At 32.8% G+C, this 25234-nt stretch overlaps 1 protein-coding gene across 1 annotated transcript in view; it reads left to right on the top strand.

Moving 5' to 3' along the window:
• Baldspot (elongation of very long chain fatty acids protein baldspot) overlaps positions 1-25234 on the top strand; it is a 100230-nt gene that overhangs the window by 46924 nt on the left and 28072 nt on the right. Inside the window, exon 2 of the mRNA XM_085952168.1 lies at positions 11711-11848. Coding sequence (XP_085808294.1) covers positions 11711-11848 — 138 coding nt within the window. The remainder of the gene's footprint in view (positions 1-11710; positions 11849-25234) is intronic.

Genomic DNA, 25234 nt, shown 5'->3' with positions numbered 1-25234 from the left:
CACGCTGTGGATAATAGTGCTGAGTATGACAACTTTTGGGGTCATTGAAGACATTTGCAAGGTGATGAAGAAGATATATTAAGTAACCATTCTGATACGAAATTCTTCTTCTATCGCGCTACGGTTCAATGGAGCCTTGACCTCCTCCGGTCACTTTCAGCCAACCTGGACATATATGCCACGTATCCTCTTCTTGGCACTGGTCAGGATTCTTACGCCTCTCTTGACCCTGTCCTGCTAGATAGTTGTGGTTTCCCAGTGAGCTTCATTCTCCATGGGTTCCTTACAGGGAACACAAATCTCTTATTAGCCATAAAGTATATTCTGCGTAATTATTAATTAATTTAATAATTAATTAATTAATAGCCATAGTGTCTGCTGCCTTAATAATTTTCTGTGTATTTTTCTTATCATGCCACCCACCCAAATCGGGTCGGTCGCCATCGGGATGATTTTTGCTATTATCATTTGCTACCCTGAGTAGTTCGGTAGAGTTACACTCGTTGAAATGCGGCGTCGTCCTCTGCTATATTTACCATTAATATTTCCTTGGATACCACGTAAAGAAACACCATACTTTTGTCCTCTCATAATGTGGCGAAGGTACTGTAGTTTCTGTCCATATTGCTGTTCATTTACGTATGCATATTGTGAAAATATATTTCCATAATTATCGTTGTTTTTAAAAGTATAGTAGCATTCAATTCTAATTTAAATTCATTACCATTTGACAATGCTAAAATTTGTTGTAATTGGAAGCCAATTGTCGCGTAATTATTTTTTTTTTGATTAATGAATGCGTAATGATCAATTAATTTATGACCTTTTTATATGCAATCTAATCTTTCCCCTTCGTGTGTTCTATTTATTTATTCCTTTGTTAGTGACATATTCTTGCCAGTCAGTTAATTCACAAACAATATAAATTGTGTGGCTATAACACATCCATAAATAACAATAACTTATCATTATCAATCCTTTTATTGCAACGCTGTATTTGAATTATTGCTCATGATTAATCCATCCGCATGCGTAACAACTATTTCGTATAGATCTTTTTCTCCTACTCTCTACGGTTAACTGACAAACATATTATGGGAATTTTAGATACTGGCGAGTGACTTTGAATTTGGTATCCATACTGGTGGTTTATAATATATTAATGCATACATAAAACCGCAATGGAATACAACATACGAGTAGTGTGTTAGGTAGGTTCAAAATAAGTCATTGAAATCTCGCAGATTGGGTAGACAAGAGATCTTACTCTGGCTTTGGTAATATTTTTGCTCTTCAAATCCGTTCCGGTTTCTACATGGCGTTATGTTAACTTAAATGGAAAATATATCATATTATTATATAATATTTTCGTGCCTAACTGAAATAGTAACATTTTCTATTCTTAGGAACCTATTGATTGTGATAACTTTCTGATCATGTAACAAAAATAAATAAGCCGTGGATATTTATATTTTAGTGCTCTTTTTTATCCCTGACTTTTCCACGCGAAGCTCATAAAATAATCAACAGTTAGCACCAACAGCCGTTTGCGAAATAATATTTATTTACATATTATTTGCCGAAATTGAATTATGCTTCGTACCGCACTGAGTTACGCATAATACTGTGTTCATTGGGTTTTCAGAAAGACTTAATTTTTCTTGATCGCAGTGTTGATAACCTGGTAAATACGATTGTATCAGGTGCAAATAGGGTTTCTCACTTTCTTGTTGGAATAGTTGTAAATAATAATTAGTACCTGCCAAACAATTCATATGCAATTTATTAAACATGTGGTGTTTTATCGTAGTTATGTATCTGTTAACAATTATTTTAATCTTTTTTATGACATTTATATTGAGCCAAGTGGCAGCGATAAGATAAAGGTGTTGTATAATTATTAATTTATGAAATAAATTTCCAGGAAATCGCCTCGTATACCGATAATATTACCTACATAGTATGTAGGTATACACTATGCGATTATGAGTAATGTAGAATGCAGAACACCCAAGGTTTTTCGCTACCGATCCTCGTAAATGAGAATCCTCGTAGACGTAACGTCTGGATTAATAATCTCTTCATGAAATATGTCAATTCATTCGCGTAAAATCGTTGTGTAAGTGAAAAGTCATCGAGTCGTCTTCTGATGACACTCTTAACTCCTTTCAAACATAAAGAGTTACAGAGTTATTAAATAATAATTATTGATCGTATTTTCGTGTACTTTCGTGTTTTGTGAGAAAATTTTTACAGCCTCTCATTCACGAGAAAAAAGATGATTGATGGTTCTTCTATATGCATGATTAATTATATAATGTTATGTAATTTACAATAAGTGGTATTTTATTGATATCATAATAATATACAGTGTTTATATTATTAGTGGGGGATTCAGTCAAGATAATACAGTAACACACACTTACCCCTCTCTTGGGTGTGGAGAAATCCCTATTATTATGTGTATGCCTTGCTATATAAATATATCTTAGTCAGCAGTCGAAAATTCATATATCACCCATAAAGTATTGTCATTCTTTATGCATGGAATAATTCGACAGATTTGTATGCACACTTGTAGCTGCTTTGTAGATACAATGGTAAAACACTTTAGATTTTGGTTGGATGCTAAAAAGCTCAAATTTATTGTCAGCAGCTATGTACTTATGTCGGTTTTCTTTTAAGCATATTACGATATTTAAACATTTTCCGTGTAATGCAGGAATGTGACTCTACTAATGGAACCTGCTATTATCACGATTATAGTCCCAACGGACGTTTGGTGCATGTTTTGTCTGAAAGTCGGTGATAAGATAAGTCAGTAAATAAATTACTCATATCAGTGTTAATTATTACTATGATTCCTGTAGGTATATGTACTAGAATTTTACATGCAGAATGGGTATGATGCAAGTACTCACATTGACTTGTCAAAGTGACAAAGTGACTATGATCAGGAAGTTGTATATTAAAATTTTGTCGAAAATCTGATGGGATTAAATGTAAATTTGTCTGAATCAGTTTTATATTTAGAGTCATCTATTATATATGGTAAAATATAAATAACACAAATTAAAGAATTTTATACGTCGTTATTTACCGGTCGCCCTTGTTATACTAAGCGATTATAATAATATATACAGAGCGGAAACGTCGTAAACTTCAATTAAAATATATAAATATTTATATACCTATTTATTATACACCTACGATGGCCGCGTGGCTGCGTCGGGTTATAACGTCGTGGGTCCCAGGTTCAAATCCTGGGTCTGGCAAGTACACGTATTGTTTTTCAATTTGTGTATGAGTCAGAGTATGGACCTAATAAGTTGAGCAAGTGGCTAACATCCATTTCTCGTAAAAACAAAATCTGTTAATACAAAACTCCGCTCTGTGGAGGCCCATATGATCTTATTAGGATCGGACATGGTCAAAAAAAAAAATAGCAGCGTTCGTAGTTTAAATACCGATAGCGAAGAGTGCTAGGTGAACTTAGGTAACCGATTGGTAACCAAAAAAATAGTAAGTACATATTTGGATTGAGATCCCGGAGCTTGCGTGTTCTTTTTTATCTTTGGTTCGATTTTTGACAAAAATTACCTGTTGGATCACTTTAATATATTTTGTTACTGTATCTTATGGTAAAAAGTACGTAAATCATTGGTAAATTCTGCCTAAGAAATTAAATGATGTAGTTTGTTATAACGACGTTAATCGTGTAGAAATTTGTCAAAGAAATGAATTTATTTAAAGAGAATTAATAGAATATTGTTATAAGAAGAAAAATATATGTTTGGATTATTATGGTGTAGGTATACGTCCAAATATTATGTAATTAAATATTTATGTTATTTGTTTATTTCCACATTCATTATTTCTTTTTATTATTCTTATGAATTCTCAGTGTTAACCTTATTATGGTGCAAATTTAATTAAAACACGACTAACTTGTTATGAAACAAAAATAATAAAATAATTTAAGAGTCTAATAAAAGGGGGTAAAAACCCGAGAGAGCATATCAATTAAAACATTATAATGTAACGTCAGCGATCGCCGAACACTCCATAAACACAGGACAGACCAAACATTTTACTTCTGAAACCTAAATACTGGGTTAGAACAAAGAGTCTCCTTTGTGTTAATGAAAGTCATGGAAATACACCGGAATCATGGAAATATTAATATAGACGGCAGGCTATGTTTAAAAACATAAATTCAGCAAAATCCAATGTCGTATTTGTCTCTGGACACAAATCAGTCTGAGCAACATTTCTGATTATAGAATACAGAAACGTTGAGTGAAGGAAAGGGGTGTCAGTCCAAAACCAATAAGGCCCGTTTCAGACGGGACACCGGTGTCGCGCTCGATATAATATAGTAGGCCATTGTATTCGAATAAACGGGCCATTGCATTATGTTTATCAACGTCCCAGAGCTAATGAGTCAACGCATAATTTCGCGTTATAAATTAGAACATAAAACTGACTGCGGTAATAAAATCAAGTGTATCGGCGGCTTGAGAATGTAGCGGCCGATGGAAAAGTGTACCGGACACGCGTTGACTCATTAGCTCCCGGGCGTTCATAAACGCCCGTCTGAAACGAGCCTAACAATCAACTGTAAATGTAGGTACCTACTGCAATGAAAGTACACTTTTAATAAATTTTATCATAATAATATACCTAGGAGTAAACTTTCATACTATTTTTACCAATTGATCATGGTTTATCCCAAATGTGACATGTACCGTGAATAGAATATCTCCTACAATCTACATGACCATTTTAGCTATTTTTAAAACTGACAGTTCTATGGGGAATCTGTCTTATTCCAATGGCGCTTCCAAAATCTAGCCTTGTTCTTCTCAATTTATATTCTCCTCGGTGTCCAGCAGTGTGTTTGACATAGATACGGCGAATATGCAATTTTTTCATAACTTTTAATAAAAGTTTACATACAATAAATCCCCAAAAATTGTTTTTTTATATACCGTTTTGTATATGTTTTTTTTATATACCGTCTAATTAACAGGTTTGTTAACAAAAATATAACATTATTTTTTTCAAATAATGAAAAATAATAGCATGTATTTGTATACAGAATTTTTATTTTATCTTGCCGTTAGGCGGTTTTTTTTTCATTTAATTCTAATCAAACATAATTTATCTAGACGTGGTTGACATGATTTGTAAAATAATACAATACTTTCATGTTATCACATTATAGTTAATTAGTAGTAAGTAATTACTATAAATTATTATGATTTATGATTAAACGCGAGATACTTTATTGTGAGCAATTTAATCAAATCACTAACCACTAATCAGTCATTTTAAAATGACTTGTTTTTACATTAAATATGAATTGACACAAACCAGCAACAGGTGCCATGATACTAAAGACGACATACAGAAACTAGTGATATACGTATGCTAAATTTAATAAACTATGTAGGGCTCGTTTCTTAGTCTCATTTGAATATCAAGCACAGTTAATATTCTTGACATAACGAGGACATAAGGTAGGTAAATTATTATTTCCGCAACGAGATTAAACATTAGCCGGGATGCACATCTAAATGTACATCGACTATATCGACGTGATTTCGTTAGTAATCACAAAACACATCGCACCCCCAGTAAAATACTGTAGTAAGTCAAAAATTGGCATTTTGCAGGAGAGCCATTTGAAGTTTCAAATATTCTTTGTAAATACAGGAAAAGTCTGAATGTAAAAATTATTACTCATTTTTATGGAAAAACATGATTTATTTTCAACTGTATTCATCATTTTTCTCTAAAACATATACAAACGGAGATATTTGAATATTTCTGAGTTACGACTGTATTTTATTAGGATATTTGACAATTTCATGGTAAAATTTGAATCAACTCAATACTTTCTATGTAAATTTCCCTACCATCACTCTAATAATTTCAACTAATTTGTTGGGCACTGTAAAGGAAGGTTTTCAAAATATTAAGTTATGGTACAATCTTTAAAGATTTATTGAAAAAAAAAAGAAAAATACAATTATTAGTTCAAAACAACAAAAAAATACTTAATTATTTAATTTAATGCGAAAATAATTTTTTTACATACGATTTTAAATTTTTAAACATCACTTGGAAGAGAAGCAAAAAATCATAATAAAATTCACGATGTTTAGCGGTGCAGAGGAAAGCAAATCCTTCTTTTTAATTGTCGTTATTTTTGGCCACTCTTGATATGCTTTGGATATATTGAGACCATCTATTGGTAACGGTTTGCCTATTTGCTGTTGTCGAACATTCAATTTCCTACATTCTTCATGATAACTGGTTTTAAAAAAAATAATGTATGGATAGTCTCTGTCTACTTTTATAACTTTAATCTTCTGCCACAAAACTTTTTCTCCATTTTCATCCGTGTTGTAATTTTTACCGATTTCATCTGCTAGTTTTTTCATGTTGAGAAAATTATTTGTCGTCATGGGTTTAACTATGTATGGTTGTCCTGTTTTCTTACTTGTTTGTACAATGGTAATCATTTGGCTGGGCACAAATATTGGTCCACTTTTTAGAGCCCTGGTTTTCTGCTGCTCAATTGTAGAATGGACGATATCGCCTTCATTTTGTTTATGCCCGGTGACCAAAAACTTATGAGAGATCGTTGTATTTTTTTGTGAATTCCCGGTGGCATATAAATACATTGCAGCAATGTATTTATTTTTATTCTGCCCGGCACAATTGTCACTGTAAAAAATAAAATGCTCATTGTGGTGATATTTTTTACATGCATTGTAATCGAGTACACAGCTACCAATTTTATTGGATCCTCATGCAGCTTGACTCTCGTCCCACATGTATCAGTTTGCAATATTTTCAGTGATATTATAGACTGTACGATTGTACATTGCCAAACTTTCGTTTATAATAGAAAGTTGACACATTTCCACAAGGAAGCGGTAAAACAGCCTGCAAATCATATACAGCTACATTAATGACGCTATTTTGGCCATTAGTTCGGGACTCTGCTACGTCTTTGATCTTTTCATCCCTTGCCTCTTTTTTCCAGGTTGATGTGTCTCATATTTTTCTTGAAGTTGTTTTTTTTCATCTGGTGGTGAAGAATTATTGTATAGGTCGCATTCAACGCACAAATCTTTTTTTAGGCTTAAAGAAGCCAATATTAAATTCGTCATTAAATATAGATGCGTATAATAGTGTTCTTTTCCAAATGGCATATTGCTGTCAGCTTGTTGTTTTTTGTATAACCGATACATTTCAGCAATTGTTAATTTACCATCTAAATACAATTTGGACGTATGTGCACGCAAATAATGTTACTCGATCACTGGGAAAGACTTAATGTGAGCTCTTATATAATTTTTTTAAACATCACTAATTTTTTTGTGATTTTTGTGATCTCTTTGTTCTGGAATTGGCGTTCCGGAAAGAAGATCTCTTGTTTTCCATGCAGTGGAGCAGTACCTTTCACTCACCGTAAATGTGTTGATAAAGTATTTTTTGCATACTTTTTGTATTTTACTTCCATTTAATTGTTGATAACAAAAATTGTTGCCTCTGCTGCTTCCAGTTTTTTTTAACTTTGGAACAATAATATCCATGCAATTAGTGAGAAAATTACGCTGTATCTCAAGATTTTCCTGTAGTAACAGAGTTACAACAGTATTTTTTTGAAAAGTATTGTTTTAGTTTTTTAGAAAGCTTCTTGTAAAATACTGTCGTAACTTAGTTACAACACTATTTTATTATCTATTCAACAGTTTTCGGAAAGTAATGTACTGTATTAAGTGCTTTCTCTCCGACACTATTTGAGTTTGAGATACGATAGTATTTTATTAAAATAGCAAAAAAAAATACGAATCCAACCACATCCATAACTCGAAAACGCCCATTTCAGACTTACGACAGTATTTTACTGGGGGTGCGACATGTAACCTAATGTACTTCCACACACTGCTCGATTGCGACATTTTAGTTTGAAAAACAAAACAGCTGGTGTCGCAAGCAAGAAATTTCATCCGAATGTGGCGCAGGTATAATCAATTCTAAAATGTTGTAAGTACTTATTCATTCATTTTCTCTAGGCGCGTGAGCTCGCTGCCCCGGCATGGCATCGCCTATGCGCTCGGAAAAAAGATGCAACATTGCACCCAGTTTTCATTTATGACTATATCCCAGATGAGATCCGCGCTGTGAAGGTATTGTGGCACATTTGGGTTACGAGAAATTGTTAGCAAGAGCCCGCTTAACTCATCCGATTATTCGCTATGGTATCCGCTTAAATAACTATTTTAATCTAAAGTTTTAAATTTTATACAATTATTGAAGTTATACTTCTTTTGAGGCGTTTGGTAGAGTGAAATTGAGAGCTGTGCGCGCACACCGTTACGAAAGTGCGCGACAGTATGAAGTTAGCTGCGAATCAGTGAGATGTATACAAACGCAAGTTTGATAATAGAATTGTTCCATTATCGGCCATTTGCAATTTCTTACGTAAACAAACGATTAAACGTCAGAGTGACAGTTGTTACTTTAAAAATAAAACAACGAGAAATAATTATATAATTTAGTAATATAAGTTAAAGTGTATAGAAATAAACCAACGGCGCTCCAATAAGCGGTCCCTTTTCTTGAGTGTGTAATTTAACAAGATAATTAAGAGCTAGTCGAAGAATCTAGGTTATCACAAATTTTGTTTTTGTTTTGTTACCCCAAAGAAGTATAACTTCTAACGCGCGTAACTACATAAGTACACACACCGATTTTTTTAAAAGAATTATGACTCAGCTTTTTGTTTATCATGCGTTGGCAAAAAAATATATAGAAATTACATTACTTATGTATACGAGGGTGGGTCAATAATTCCTTAGAAAAAAGCATTAAAACAGTTTTTATTTTTGTATTTTTTTTTTATTTCTCAACATAATCTCATTGGAGCTCAATACACTTGGTTAGACGTTTCTCAATTTTTTTTAAACCGTCAGAAAAATAAGTTTTCGGAAGGTCCTCAAAATAAGCATTTGTCCGATCGATGACTTCTTCATTTGAAAAAAAACGTTGTCCACTTAGCCATTTTTTTAAGTTTGGGAAAAGGAAAAAGTCACTGGGGGCTAAATCTGGCGAATACGGTGGGTGGTCGACCAATTCGAACTTCAATTCTTCAATTTTAGCCATTGATCGTAAACATGTGTGAACACGGGCATTGTCCTGATGAAAGAGGATTTTTTTCCTGTTTAAATGAGGCCGTTTTTCTTAAATTTTGTTTTTTAGCTGGTCCAATAAAGATGCATAATAATCCCCTGTTATTGTTTTTCCTTTTTCCAAATAGTCAACGAAAATAATTTCACGTGCATCCCAAAATACAGTAGCCATAACCTTACCAGCTGATTTTACGGTTTTCGCCTTCTTTGGACATGGTTTGCCTTCGCAATTCACTGCTTTGACTGTTCTTTCGTCTCGGGAGTATAGTGGTGTATCCATGTTTCATCTACAGTCACAAAGCGACGAAAAAATTCATCCGGATTGCGTTACATGAGCGACAACAGGGCTTTAGAGGCCACCACCCTATTGCGTTTATTGTCGACTGTGAGCAAACGCGGCACCCATCTTGCAGAAATATTTTTCATGCCCAATTTGTCATGTAAAATAGAAATGACGCTACCTTTTGAGATCCCTGTAACCTCAATTATCTCACTCAACTTTATTCTTTGGTCACTTAACACCATATCGTGGATTTTATTGATCATTTCTGGTGTAGTCACCTCTACAGGACGTCCTGAGCGTGGTTCATCCTTTGTTGATGTACGACCACGTTTAAATTCATTTAACCAGTTATAAATAGTTGCAAGTGAAGGAGCAGATATGCCGTGAACTAAATCCAACTCATTTTTTATTTCCTTTGCTGTTAACCCTTTTATATTAAAATGTTTAATAACAGCTCTAACCTCAATTTTCTCCATTTTCCATTTTTCCATTTTCCACAAGCAAATTTTTTTTTAAATGTACGAGAAACACACAACAACCCGACCAATCTGATTGAAACTTCGCAGCATACTGAATCGGTAGTGCCGCTGCATGAAAACAAACCGCTTACAGTACTAGTCGCACCACCTGTCGGCTTTTCTAAGGACTTATTGACCCACCCTCGTATTATTGAAATCTGTTACTACTGAGGATGCTGCTGAAGTTCGGCAAGCACTACTAAATTTGGATCAATGTTATTTATACCGATGTTAATACCTTTGCTACCTTGCTGTAACATACATAAATGTAAATATATTCTTGATCTTATAAAGAAAAAGGTTTCGACTTTACACCGAAACGTGCCAAGAAAAACAGGAGATCATTCCACGCCGGTAAAACCTAGGGAATCGCATCCACGTTACTTAGGTGCTTTCATTCGGGGAAGTTATCCATGTTAAGTGGAACCGTATAATCATTGAAGTAGTGCTTTATATAAAAAGTTTTTTTTTCCTTTTCACGGAGCCAACCATTTGAGCCGGCGATAAATTTCCGCCACGACTTTCGGTTTCAGTTTCCTTCGGCCGAGAATAAAAAGCTTTTGTTTTCATTGTAAATTTACGGCTCTGTACTTTTTCTCTGTGCTGTTTTTATTTTGTCGACTGTTATGTACTTTTTTTGTATGTACATTATTTAACACATTATGTAACAATACAATTTATCTCCATAATGTACACCACGACCCTTACGACCAGTCTCCACTAAATAACTAACATAATTAGTGTTTAGAAAAAGTAAAAAATAAAAAAGTAGGTACCTATAATATGTAAGAATATTATTGAATATTAATTGTTTTACTAATAACTTTTAAAGACTGATATCATAGATATATCTCATTAGTTCCCTAAACTGCATGACATTTTCTTTTTGAATGAAAAAAATCACTATGCAGTGTAGGGTTAACTCCATTAATTCCCAATACGTTACCATTGTTCCCAGAATGGACGATTTTACACCTCTCGAGTGCAGTATTTTTATGGTTTATAATTACTAAAATGATCTATTATCAGGTTTTGACGATTTATTATACACTTATCGAGTGTATTATTATTGATAATGTTGGGGGTTTTTTTTACAAAAACTTCGTCAGCTGAATGCAGAACTATTCTAACTCACATTTAAAATATTTTGCAGAAGGGTTTTTTGAAACAGCCTACTTCAGTTATTTATCATTTATATGGATAAGTGTATGCACCATTTTTTTCATCAATAATCCTACTAAAATATGATGCATCCATTTATCCATAAAGATAATAAATAATTTCAGTAAGTTGTTTCAAAAAAGTCTCTCCTCAAAAATTTAAAATGTAAGTTAGAATAGTTCTGCATTCAGCTGACGACTTCAACCATTCATAATTTGTTTGTTATATTTTTTGACTTAATAGGTAGGTGATAATGTTTTTACCTTTATTGTATCGATTTGTTATAAAAGTTACAGTGCCCGAAGATGGCGAAAGGCGAAACCCGGGTCGCAAAAAACGACTCAAATAGAATAGTACAAAACTTAAATCCATTAGAATTTAACATAATCATTGTTTATAAATCCTTTCAATATCAAGTCTTTCTGGCTAATAATGATGGTACAACAATAATGATCGTGTATACCGTTTTGAATAAAGGAACAGTAAACCCTTTTGCTTATGGGTATGTTTATTAAAATATTTGTTTCTTTTCATTACAGATTTGAACTCCGAGGAACGCTCGTCGTGTGGAACACATCGTTGGCAGCTTTCAGTATAATGGGTGCATGTCGGACTCTTCCAGAGTTCCTTCATGTCATCAAAAATTATGGACTTTATCACTCAGTCTGCGTGCCAAGGTAAAAAAAAACCCACCGTTAAATTATCAATAATTACACACCTGCTAGTAACGGCTCTGCCATTATTTTGTGGCTAATGATTTTGAAAGAATGTTTTTGTAAATTATAAAAATTTTGTGTTATTAATATTGACAGATGTTTCGGGTTTTAAACCCATTTTTTAACGATACAATTATAACCTCAGATTATAGAATAAATTATAACTATATTATGTAATCAGCGAAAGTCATTTTCTCTAACTATTGTGCCAGACTGGAGTGGCGTAGTGAGGTTTTATTTAAATTGATTGTTATATACTATAGAGTTAATAATAAAATTAATTAATAAAACGAAGTTCCCTATAGATTTGTTGATCAGCAGACGCAAAATCATTAAATAATAAAAAAATCCAACGTTTAAAAGCTATACATACCATTGGTCAATTTTAGACATCATTCACATTAATTTTAAGAATATAAAACTTTAAATCCATTAATTTCAAGTTTCGTGTAAATGCATAACGCGTTACAAATAAGTTTCTACCGGTTATGTCGATATCGATTTACCTATCGATCATTTAACAAAATAATACACAAACTCGTAATATTGTTGGTTGTGTAATTTTTGCATTTATTTTTAAATACTTGTCCACTTACATTTTCTTGAGCGGGGATGTAACACCTTTGACAATTTTCTAAATTTATTGGCTTCATATTTGATAGAATTCTTCGAAAAGGCTCGCTTGAAATACCTTTAAAATATTTAAATATTTCTTTTTGGTGTGTCACCGTATTTTTGTTTATATTTTACAAATTTGTTTTGAATATATCCTTAAACGTAGGTACCGCCAAATATCCGGTTGACATCACCACATTATATTGATATTACACAATTATATTGATATCATCGTATAATTGCATATTAATCTCAATTTAATTCGCATAATAGTTTAATTGATTTAGACTTTGCATAGTAAAACAAAAATCACCTTTTTTAAAGCCTTATTTACCCGCCTCCTTGTCACGAAAAATGATGCATTGGCCTGTTATTTTGTCGATAATAATCTCAATCTCACTCCACTTAGTGAAAAAATCAAAACAATAATAATTATCTACCACTTGTCTTGCTTGTATTCTGAATCAATTTTTTTCCTACAGTCTATATATTATTTAATTAATTATATTTTTCGGATTTGCCCGGCAATGACGTCAAAGCCTTAAACCGGTCAACATGCCAAGCTTTTAGTATTAAAAAAACATATTAATGAAATTGCTACTATAAACAATACTTGTTTTATAAACGTTTTTCAATAATATTTTTTTAAGAACGAGCTAGGGTTTTGCCACTCATAAAAATATTAAGCTTTTATAAGAAATTTATTGTCCCCTATAAAATATGCGAATTAAAAAAAAACAATTTATTAGTTTTTACAATACTTATCATACTCATATTATCATAACGTTTCGTGTTGCTGTCATTCAAGGATTTATGAATGGGTTGCAATTAAATGCACACGGAAAGTTTTGTTTTGAGCAATCAAATCTATTATTACAATAAGAGTATATTTAAAAAAGTTATATCCGATAAAAGAATTTTCCGAGCGTGTTGTAAAAGGGTTTTACTTTTCCTCTCATACTATTTATTGCTAGTTTACGTTCGTAACCTAACAATATACAACAAGAAAGTCCAATTAAAAGTTATTCATAACATGTTCGAAAATCCTTATAACAAACAATATTTTTGAAGTTATACTTCTTTTGGCGCGTTTGGGAAATCAGATCAGAGTGTATTTTTGGCGTGTGACACATAATTTATTTTTTCACACGAAAAAAACGCACTCGATTGAATTCGAACCATCGATTGTTCGGTTATCAGCCGAACGCAGTACCTTTACGCCACAGTATGATACTGCAATCGTGACGATTATACAGTATAATATTATAGTTTATAATGCCGTTGCCTAGGCAGCGAATTTATTATTGTCGTCCATTTTCAATTCCTTACGTAAACAAACGATTAAACGTCATAGTGGCAGTTGTTACTTTAAACATAAAAACAACGATAAATAATTATATAATTTAGTAACATAAGTTAAAATTTATAGAAATAAACCAACGGCGCTTCAATAAGCGGCCCGTTTTCTTACGTGTTTAATTTAATAAGATAATTAAAAGCTAGTCGAAGAATTTAGGTTATCACAAGTTTTGTTTTTGTTTTGTTACGCCAAAGAAGTAACGCGCGTACATAAGTAAACACCGATTTTTTCCCCATTGGATTGAATGATCCATTTGAATATTGTGCAAATTGCATTTTTTAATGTTGATCATATTATCAATACTTTTTTGAAATGTGCAACTATATATTACATAATGAACCATTTTCCTTGACCACTTATTGACATATGAACCATGCAAATTGAAAAGTAACTACACTGTTTTAATAGTTAAAATTAAACACAATTTTCTTTCATCTTATTATGGTTTATTAAAGTGAGTTTAGTTTGTTTATCAATGCTATTAAAGCAATGCGCAAATAGTTATATTTTCTTTATGTAGTATTTATGGCTGACTTTTGACATTGGAGATGCATAAAAGGCAGATAGATGACTTTAAAAAAAATACAAAAAGATTGTTGAATAGATATTCTCCATACAATATATATATTTTTTTAAATAGCTTTTTTTTCAATTTGAGAATAATCGTCGTCCTTGTGCCATTTTAAAGTCCATCTAACAAAGGCAAAGAAAATTCGATACTTAGGTATTTCGCCCATCGAACAAGAAGTGGCAAATTAAATAATTTTGACGACGGTTGGAATGATATTAATGAATAGTTTCAATTGTGACACAATTATTAATATAACCATCTTTTAAACAGATTTCACTTTCATTAGTCACTTTCAGTATTCGGGCTGGCTCCACTCATATCTAGATCTTTTTTCATTTCTTGAAATTTCAGAATTCTAATTTTTTTAAATTCTTTTTTTTTTAATTTTTAGGTCTAAACAACATTTACCTAGAAATTTATTCCGTCAAAAAAAAATCTTGGGAAATTCCGCTTAGAATCAAAGCCGACGCCTATATTTCTTCTTTTTTTTTTTTACCGACAAGTCAAATTTTCTTGACATTTTTTTTTTTAATTTCGCCTGTGGTCGATAGCATTGCTTTTTGACAATTTCTTGATCTCTCGTGAATATCGAAGATGGTTTCTCGAGTTTAGAGATTGGCCTATTTTGAATATTTCTCGATCACAACGTATGCACGATTTTGTAGAAAATTCATTATGTACAGACCTATAAACTTATCTGTAGAATGGCCAAAAATGGAACTACGATCTAACATAGGACGCCATTTTGAAAATTCATTCGAATGTCAGATTTTGTCCAGTTACGAGTCCTGATTGGGTAGTTTTCGACAGTGCTCCCCCATCCCATTCTTCAGATAAGTTTGTAGGTCTGTAGGTACATATTTTGTTTGTAAAGTATACTTGCCCTGCCAAGTGAAAAGACAATGTTTTTGTTTTTAGTGAAATGAGAACCCAAGTTTTGAACTAAATTTTCTATTATATTATGTAAAATTATGTGATTATTTTGACATATGAAAATAGTGAAATTTTCATTTCACTAAAATCAAAAACACTGTCTTTTCACGAAATTTTTAAAACAACGGCCGAGAGAAAATCTTAAATTGCGTTTTCCTAAAAAGTGTTCTTTTTAGACATTAATTTGGTTGTATTGTAAAGGAATATAATTTTGTAACATCAGATGTTACTTATTTATGCTCAAATATAATATAGTTGCGTATGTATTTGTTGTAGTTTTAGATTTAATAATTCGCACGACATAATATAAATAAACACTGAAACTGGTTTTCTTATTAATTTGTTTATTTTAATTGAATACATTATTTTTTATATGCACTCAATTTGTCTACTAGGTCACTGCGGGAATATCATACCCATTTCAAACTAAGCAATTTTATAAACAAAGTAATTTTATTAATCTTCTAATAAAGTCTCGGTGTATTGATCGATTCGTTTATTTCATATCAAATAAGTACTGCTGAGTCCTTGCCATTTCTTTCATTTATAATAAATATTTACATATTCTAATGTGGTAATTTTTTTATTATTCATTTAAGGGCCAAGATTTGCTGTTGGTCTATAAATGTTGTTATCGTTGATCTCCGAGTATAATCTAATATGTAAATTGTATGGTGATACTCATACAGTTTACATATTATCGTGTCTATGAATTGAATCGAGCGTGCTTTAGCCAAATTTTGTATATGATAATAAAAAAATCTACGGTGTGACCTTGCTTTATTTTTTTCACATTGACCTAGGTTATATCAAAAGTAACAGCATGAAGAGTTTTTAGGTTTTCTTTAGAAATTCGCAAATCAATGACCTCATATTTCTTGTAATGCGTGTGACGTGTATTCAATAATAATGTACTTTGATTATATTTTTCTCATTGCCTCTATCTACGATCCCTTATGGATCTAGAAGCCTCACGAATAGGTTTTTACGACGGGTAGAGGAAATCTTTTTCCCACGTGTATGTATGTGTCATTTTATATGTTTTAAGTGGTGATACGTTCTGATTGTAGGTACAACATCAAACATCGCATTTTACCCCATTATTTAAGTACCTATTTTTATGCATCAAAACAAAGCGTTTATAAAGCCACGGAGCTACATACTTGAGCAAGTCTAAAGTAGTCGCCCATTTTTGTTTGTTTTTCGACGACATGGTTAAAGCGTAAACTAATAATACTAACATCCTACAGTGGTACCATGAGCGATTCGCATTGTACTAGTATTGTTTACTACGGTTTCATGTAAGTTGTACATATGCAGTTGGCCGTAGGAGACTTCTTCGTGAGCCATTGTCCTTGAAACATGTGTTCGTATAGCATTTAATCAAATGGCGAGTCATTCGTTGAACATTTCCCCGTGGGGTAAAAATTTTGTGCGTATGTTACAAAATGTGGCGATAGTTTGCAAACAGTAATGTTCCAATTAGATTCACTACAAATTTTATGAGATGTCTTTATTGGTTTTAAATAATTTAATGACGAAACTACATAAATATACAAGATATGATTATTATTCTAATTTAGTTACCTAGATTCTGTCTTTTCGATGGTTCTATTATGTATGTTTAAGTGTTTCATTTTGACCGAAATAACAATATTTACTTCAATATAATAATTTACAGTTTACAGCCTACCTACTTAGCTCTATCCATTTCTCGAAAATACTTCATGTAGTTATCTAATCGGAACATTAAGTACTGTTTGCAAACTACCGTCGCATTTTGTAATATACGTACAATAGACTACTCCACGGTGAAATGATAAACGAACAACTTGTCATTTTATTAAATGCTATACGAACACATGTTTCAAGGACAACGGCTCACGAAGAAGTGTCCTACGGCCAATTGTATACGTACAAATTACCGGACACGGTTTACTACGATGCCTGTTTCAATGCGAGCAATCATACCAATCCAACTGTAAATCGCTTTTACCGTACACGTCATGATGCCACTGTAAGCTGAAGTACCTCTCTCGTGCGGCACGTGAGTTCGTCTGTAGTCCGCTTAACATTTTCACTGTCTTTTGTAGCGACAGTAATCGAAATAATTAACTTTATTACAAAAGACAGTGAAAATATTAATTATTAATTATTCTGACACAAATATTTATACTTGACATTAAACATTTTAATAATTCTCTGTGCTTATTTAAATACTTTCTCATATATTATTTGAATACTTGCTGCTTATATTAAATTATTCCCAAAAATTAATAAAATACTTTTATTAAGATACTTCCTGTTTTTGAATATTTATACTTACCGAATAATTAGAAGCCATTATATAGTATCTCTTGACAACGGTTTGAGATTTGCTCGTCAAAATGCATTTAAGCTACCGCTTTATAGTTGCAACAACAATACATTTAACAAATTATAAGTAATATGTACCTTGCTTCCATATGTGTATTATAATAGCTATGATTAATAATCAGGCCACAATACATTATGCAAATTAAGTAGTTATACGAGTATCAGTCAGTATTGTCGCTTTACCTTAAAAATACGTTATCATGAGACTAAATGACAGTTAATGTGTTGATATTAAAAAAAAAACATTTTCATTTGGGTTAGGCTCACCGTGAGGCGCATGGCTTTTGAATGTCAATTTTGCATGCTTTGCCCATTACATTTGCATAAACTACAATGATGGGCGCGGCAATCTCTTACATCATCTGATGAGATTTATCTTCTCTGTCGAATTTACTTATTTTTTGTCCGTATGTTCACATAACCTCAAAATTTGGTTTAAACAGCTGATTAATGAAATAGGTTAAATATACAGATTTTGCACATTGGCATGATAATAACAGTTAGTTCGCTGTGTCACAGGTGAATTGTAAACAACATGGTCGTTTTTTAATTATAAATTCGACTAGGTATGTAATTACGTGTACCTACATGCGCACTAACGCAGAACCCGTTTTTTAAAGTTGATCCTTTTTGTTATGAGATTGGCAAAAAATCTTTTTAATGAAGGATGACGACATAGTGGTTTTCATAACAAATATTAATAACCATTCTCTTTACTTAAATGGTTTCCAACCCTTTATTTTCTTAGCGTTTATATAATTTCTTCTTTGAGTGCCTTCTACTAATCAGGGTCATTATTACCGTCAGATGTGTATAAGATATTTTGATCTGTTGTTGGGTTACCAGTACTACACCCGCCCCTGTAAATATCTAATACGAACTGCTGCCCTCCCCCGGGGTTTACGGCACGTGGTGGCCTGCCCAATCAGTATCAGTTCGCAGTGCTGGTTAATTTAGGCGGCGTTCCAACGGGAACCAGTTCGATCAACTATTTGCCTACATGCGAGGATATTCTAACATCTTACATATCACTTAACATCCAAAAAGTATTGCACGAAAATAATTTATACGTTCGTGTCGATATAAAACTGCCATCGACTCAATACGGATACCAAATATCTTTACTTTTTATTTTTATACAATATCCCTAGGCCCTAGGCACTTACCAATCTTGGCACAACTCTACGTGAGAACTGAGAACTAATGGAAGTTTCAAACTTTGACACGGTATCTACGACAGTTTCTTCTTCTTTCCTCGCCGTTTCGGACTCGCTGCAGAGACTATTCTCAAGAGATAAACTCTGCAACGGGCGAAGAAAGAATGAGGAAGAACACACAATGACAACTCAAAAACCCAATACGATAACAAACAACCGTGGAAGTCTCAAACAATATAGAATAATTATGTCAGGCTTGTTTTAAACTGTCTTCACTGTGAACTTTTATTCTTACTTGCCTCGGTATGTAAATATATATGCATGTTGTATTGTTTAACTATTAGATGATTTGCATCCGTCTAGTATAATAATATTAATAATATAGAAGGTCATGGGTGCAATTACTAGCTTGGTCAAATATAATCAATCGACATTGGAATAGAACATCTGATATGCAGATATGAAACATCAAAGTAACAAAAAATAATAGATATTAAAATAATTCAATGTTGCGAGTAGGTTACGTTTGGTTTGTTTTTTCCCACAACGTAAAACTGAAAATGGCGATTCAGGGATATTTGTGTGTTTTTTTTTTTTTAAATATCAGTAAGATTTAATTATTTTTTATTCAATCCTAAATATACACAATATTAACTTCTAAAATAAGTTTCTTTCTAAGTTAATTAATAGAGTAGTGATTACTCCCGTTTGCATGGTTCACTTTTGACGATCATCGCGGAAGAATCATCTGCAGTGACCCGTGTAAACGCACATTCATTAACGAATCATAGAAAGTGATAATCTGGAATCAAAAGTGAATGCCGTTGAACTTGTTCTACTTTGGATCATTTTTTGATCACTGCGGATGATTCCGCGCATGCACACACGCCACGCATTCGCACTGCGCCCCTGAGTAGTGTCGTAATATTTACATAGGTACCTACTGTAATTTTGAATAATTGAAAACAAACCGGTTAAATAGACGTTCCAGCAGTCCACATCATATTTGATGGTACATAATGATTTGTAATAAACAAAGTGATGTTTTGTGTTTCTTGGTTGCTGTTTCTGTGATTTCTGTGTTCGCTATTTCACTTGACGTCATTTTGGAATGAATCGAGTACCTACCTATTTCACTTTCGGTGAAACGTGTAAACAAGAAGTGAATGCTTGAATCTAATTCCCTGCGGAGGATCATCCGCAGTGACTCGTGTAAATAAGCCTTTGTATTTGGTTCAACCCTCATCTGGTTAGTAGGAGGTACCCCCACCGTCGAAGGGCGAAGACAAGTTAACGCAGACGCCGTTACGTCGACGCAGGTATTGCTTGATTCCAAATGTACTTAATTGGAATTATATAACAGAAAAGGTATTCTCATTTCATTAAATCAGAATCACTCTTTTTACTTAGCAGGGCAGAAAAGCGAATACATTAAAAAAATATAATCATTACTGATTCAAATTGTAAAAAAGATTAGATATTTTGAGATGAGTAAGTAGGTACAATAATGGTATTTAGCCATTCTGTTTTAATTGATGTATAGGTACTACATAGTATTATTCTATTGCAGGTAGGTATAATAAATAGCTCGTGCTCAATTTCTCCAGCCTTGAACGATGCACTGTTTATTATGCATTCATTGTTGTGTTGACATTTTATAACAAAAGTAAAAATATGACCCAATTTTTTAATGTCATATTGTTAGCAATGTTAGCGTACGTTGTGCATTTACCGTGTGTTATTATTTAATATGCATAATATCGTCTAATTGAAAAGCAATTTGACCCATGGTATGCATTAACAATTAATTATTCAAGTGATATATGGAAAAAGTTATTGATGCAAACTCTACTGCTAATTAATTAATAAACATTTAAATGGACCTAAATTATAGATAGACGTCAGTTTCGCGGTAGCGTCCCTTGATTTATAAATGCATTGTATTTATATATAAAGCTATCCAGTTAGCATTGCGGAATAACCTTAAAATATTGAATAGTTTGGGTGCAAGTACATAGTGGCGTATCCAGTTATAAACATTGGGCCCCAATGCAAAAATAACAGAAGATCAACCTCTTCCTTTTTTACGTTTCTAAATACGTATAATATTTTGAAATGATATGGTAATGGATACCTATGTAATATTATATTGACAGTTAAACATAATTATATTATTTATTATTGGGTCTGTCGATGCTTAATTGAATATGTTATAACTAAAATAATAAACTATGCAAGCTGGTAAGGACGCGCCAAGGGCAGCTGCCGCCCGGGTGGCAGCCCAATATTTCCATGCCCCATCAAATAAAAATAAAATAGTGAAGATATGACAGATAGACATGTATCGATGGGGCATGGTAGTACAATAATTAATAAAAGATTATTTAATGATATGTAAGAAAATTGCGCCGATGAGACTTCTTTTCATCATAAAGTTCTTTTTATTTAATTGAATACCAAATATATTTTTAATTAAAAATGTTTTTTCGGACTTTTGCCGTCCCTTGAAACCTGCCGCCTGTGTGTTACGCACCACCTAACACCCCGCTTGGCGCATCCCAATAATCGGGCAATACTATCTGCAGATTGTGAAAATTATTATCCGTTTCAAGGTATGCATGAAGAATTATTATTACGTGTGGAACAAATTAACGGCTACGGTTGTATGTGACTTTTATTTTGAATCTATATTATTGTAATAATTGTTGTAATATTTTGCGATGAGAATTTGATTTATTAGAAGCGAATATCCGAGGTTTAGTGTCCCAACGCTTTGTATACAAATCATACGATGAAGAAGTAGCCACGCCACTGTATTTACGTGATAGAATGATTCAATGTTTCCATAGTTATACGTTGTACCAGTGGTTCTTAACCTTTTCGAAGTCACTGTGCACTTTTGATATCTAATAAGAAAAAAATGCGGTGTACCAAAATCAAACGGTCATAAAACAAAGAAAATATGCGAACATAACTGTTATTACAAAATTAACAGATAACAAAACAGTCAAAGAAAAAAAAAATATTAAAGAAAAGATACATACATGGAATAACTGTAACTAAAATCAATTACCCATAACAAAATGGAATTTATTTGATGTGAAAATCAATTAATGTGATACCTGAGCTTGTCGGATTTTGCAGATTTCAGAAACATGAGGTCGAATATTTGATATAGATACCCTCAATGATTCTTCATCTAAATTCGTAAGTCTTTGTCGTTTTTTAGTTTTTATATTAATTATTGTTGAGAAACCGAGCTCACACAAATATGATGTTGAAAACTGTAAATTTTCAGTGCGCTCATGTAGAGAGGTGGTTATTCGTCTTGGACAGACATCCAAAATTCCTCCATAGTTATTTCATAAAATTTAATTTTCCATTGACAAGGTGACCAATCTTCGTACGAAAATTCACAACTCGATGTACCTATCAAATGGATTTCGTATCCAGTCATAATTTTCTATATCTAAGGAAGGAAATTAATATGCAATATTTTCTTCCAATAAAGTTAAATGTTCTGTTATAGTGGAAATAATTCCCTCGGCAATGTTTTCGTTAAGTGAAGATTTGTCTGTTTTTTCATTTTTTCGCGGTGCACTTGCAACAAGCTCGCGGTGCACCAGTGCTACACGGTGCACCGGTTAAGAACCACTGCGTTATACTATACAATATTATACAGTAATAAGCCGTTGCTGTTGATAGTCTTTATTATGGTGTGATGACTAAAATTGATACTAAATGTTAAAAATAAATAAATGTAGTAGGGGAGCGTGGGGTAATGGGAGCTTGCAGGTAATGGGAGCGACTGCAAAACAGGTATCATCTAACACTAAAATGACTCGGAAATAACCAAAACATCTTCGTCAATCGTCGGCTAAGCCCGTCGATCGCTGTTGGCTGCTTAGTGGCACGTGCACGCGCGTGGCGAGTGGAAGTGTGTTTTGGGCTAGGTGCCTTTATCAATTTACAATACATAAACATCAACGTAAGTACTTAAAATTTTATTTATTTTATCATATTTTGTGTCCATTGTATAGCCAGATACATGTATTTTTGTTTAGTAGCTTCAGAATCAAGGTTTAAAATGGTTTGGTTGCGTTATTTATCAACCTTAAAAGTGGTTGACATTCGGGTAATTGGAGCCTAGGTGGCTCCCATTACCCCTATATAAATTTCACACCTCTTTTACTAGTAAAAAAGATTTTAATTGTTCCAGATGCCCAGAAATAGAAAGCTGACGACTTTCAAGGCTGGTTGGACGGTGACTTCGTTGGAAAATGCCCTCCGAAACCAGAAAGATTATATTTGTATTTTTTGCTTAGTTTCATAACATGACGTGTTGATTCTTTTGATATTTTTAGTACTAGAGCATATTTTTGTTGAATTACATTAGTAAATATTTAACATTTTATTGTACCTATGCCTGTTATAATGTGTATAAGTGTTTGTGAGCATATTAAAATATGAAGCTCCCATTACATGTTTGGTAAATTTTTGGCTCTCATTACCCGACATGTGGGTTAATTGGAGCCAAATGTGTTTTTTGGGAAAACGTTTTTTTTGTACCTTAGTTATAGAATGTTTGAGTGGAAATTGCAGTAATATTATTACTATGTAACCAAAGGACTCATTTCAAGTCTTAATAATAAACGATTAGAACATTTTGTTACTTTTTTTCAACAATTTCCTTAGTAGGCTCCAATTCCCCCTTGCTCCCCTACTTATTTAAATCTTTTATATCGTGTTTACTGTATATTCATGGCGGAATTGCATTGTATCAATTAAAATAAACACAATGTACATATACTTGATACAAATTCCCTCTAAAGCGAGAATAAAATTAGTCCTATACATATCGTGTTTTATTTTAATTAATTTAATATTAAATATTATCATTAGTTATTGAATCGTACGATGCTATTAATAATAATTATTGTTGTATGCACAAAAATTAGTATCAATTAGGTGCAAACGTTACTGGCGACGGTTGGCTGACTTTAAAACATATCTATCTACTTACACCACTATTTTTGGCCATAAACATTTTGTGAATATATTTAAGTGAAAGCATTTTTTATAACTAAATCACACAATTTAAGTACAAAAAAATACATATGTAAGTGCTCAAAAGTACTTGGTATTTATCTTGTAAAATGTTATGTTCCTAACGCTAATGTAAATTTAATGTTAAAACGTTATAATTACTATTATAGTTAAAGCGACATAACTACAACATTTTTCTGAAACGCCGTAATTTTTTACACTTGAGCTTGGTACTAATAATATGGTTTTTCGTGAAATGTAAAAAAGACACGTCACGTTATTTATTACCTACCTAAAAATAATATCCCCCTTTTGACGTAGATTAAAGTTACATTTGGTTTATAATATTATGCTTACATAGTAATTTAGGTTACCTAGCAACAACAGGTGTGTCATGTGACCGGTCTCACTGCACGGGGTAGACATAAATGTCACTCGGTGATGAGTAATAATTACCGGACAAATATTACCGTGTATTGATAGCGGAGAGGTGCTGAATAAGGCTGTCTTTAAAGGCATCGACAGGAGTAGAATGAGTTATGGGGATGCCTTCATTTGGCAGTAATTTGGGATGTGAAATGCAAAAAAGTAAATTACCATGATATTATTGGGCTTAGTCATCAGGAAAATAACATTTTTTTTGCCAGCTCTGATAGTGAGCAGTAGACACGCATCCACGGTATCGAAGACTGGCAGTGTAGCACTCCACTGTGGGGAAAATTATGGGCGTGTCGTTTTGTGGTAATGTGTGTGCTTGATGAGTTAAGGATCTCGGGTTCGAATCCCGTGTCTGGCAAATTCACATATTGTTTTATAATGTGTGTTTGAACCCAGAGCATGCACCTAATCCACGACCGCCAAGATCAACACCGGACTGTAGAGCCAATGAAAAAGAATATTTTATTTCTCACGTTGGTCAGCACGAATATTGTATATTGTGAATTGCCTCGAACCTTACCCTTATGTCGTGTATGTGTGTTTATAATTTCAGATGGCTTAGCCTATTTTCATCCCACCTAATTAAATATTGACTCTTCGGATAAATATCTACACTCTACCTACACCTACAGTCTACACTACAGCTTCTGATGTAAACGTAATTTTAGAGAACCGTTTAATAATTTCAGTTCATTGTGTTGCATAATATAATGGAGTACCTAATAACCATTTCTCCTCTATGATAGAACGCAATATGGACATCGCAGGTTTGAACTGACAATTCGCTGATCAGAAGACGAGCTTGCTTAGTTAACGGTTCGCGTTATTGCGTGTCGTATAATTTCTAAAGC

Source organism: Rhyacophila brunnea, unplaced genomic scaffold (assembly GCF_057557595.1).
Source record: "Rhyacophila brunnea isolate RB1 unplaced genomic scaffold, BYU_Rbru_1.0 scaffold_3, whole genome shotgun sequence".
NCBI classification, from domain to species: Eukaryota; Metazoa; Arthropoda; class Insecta; order Trichoptera; family Rhyacophilidae; genus Rhyacophila; species Rhyacophila brunnea.
This window is presented reverse-complemented; position numbering and strand designations above follow the sequence as displayed.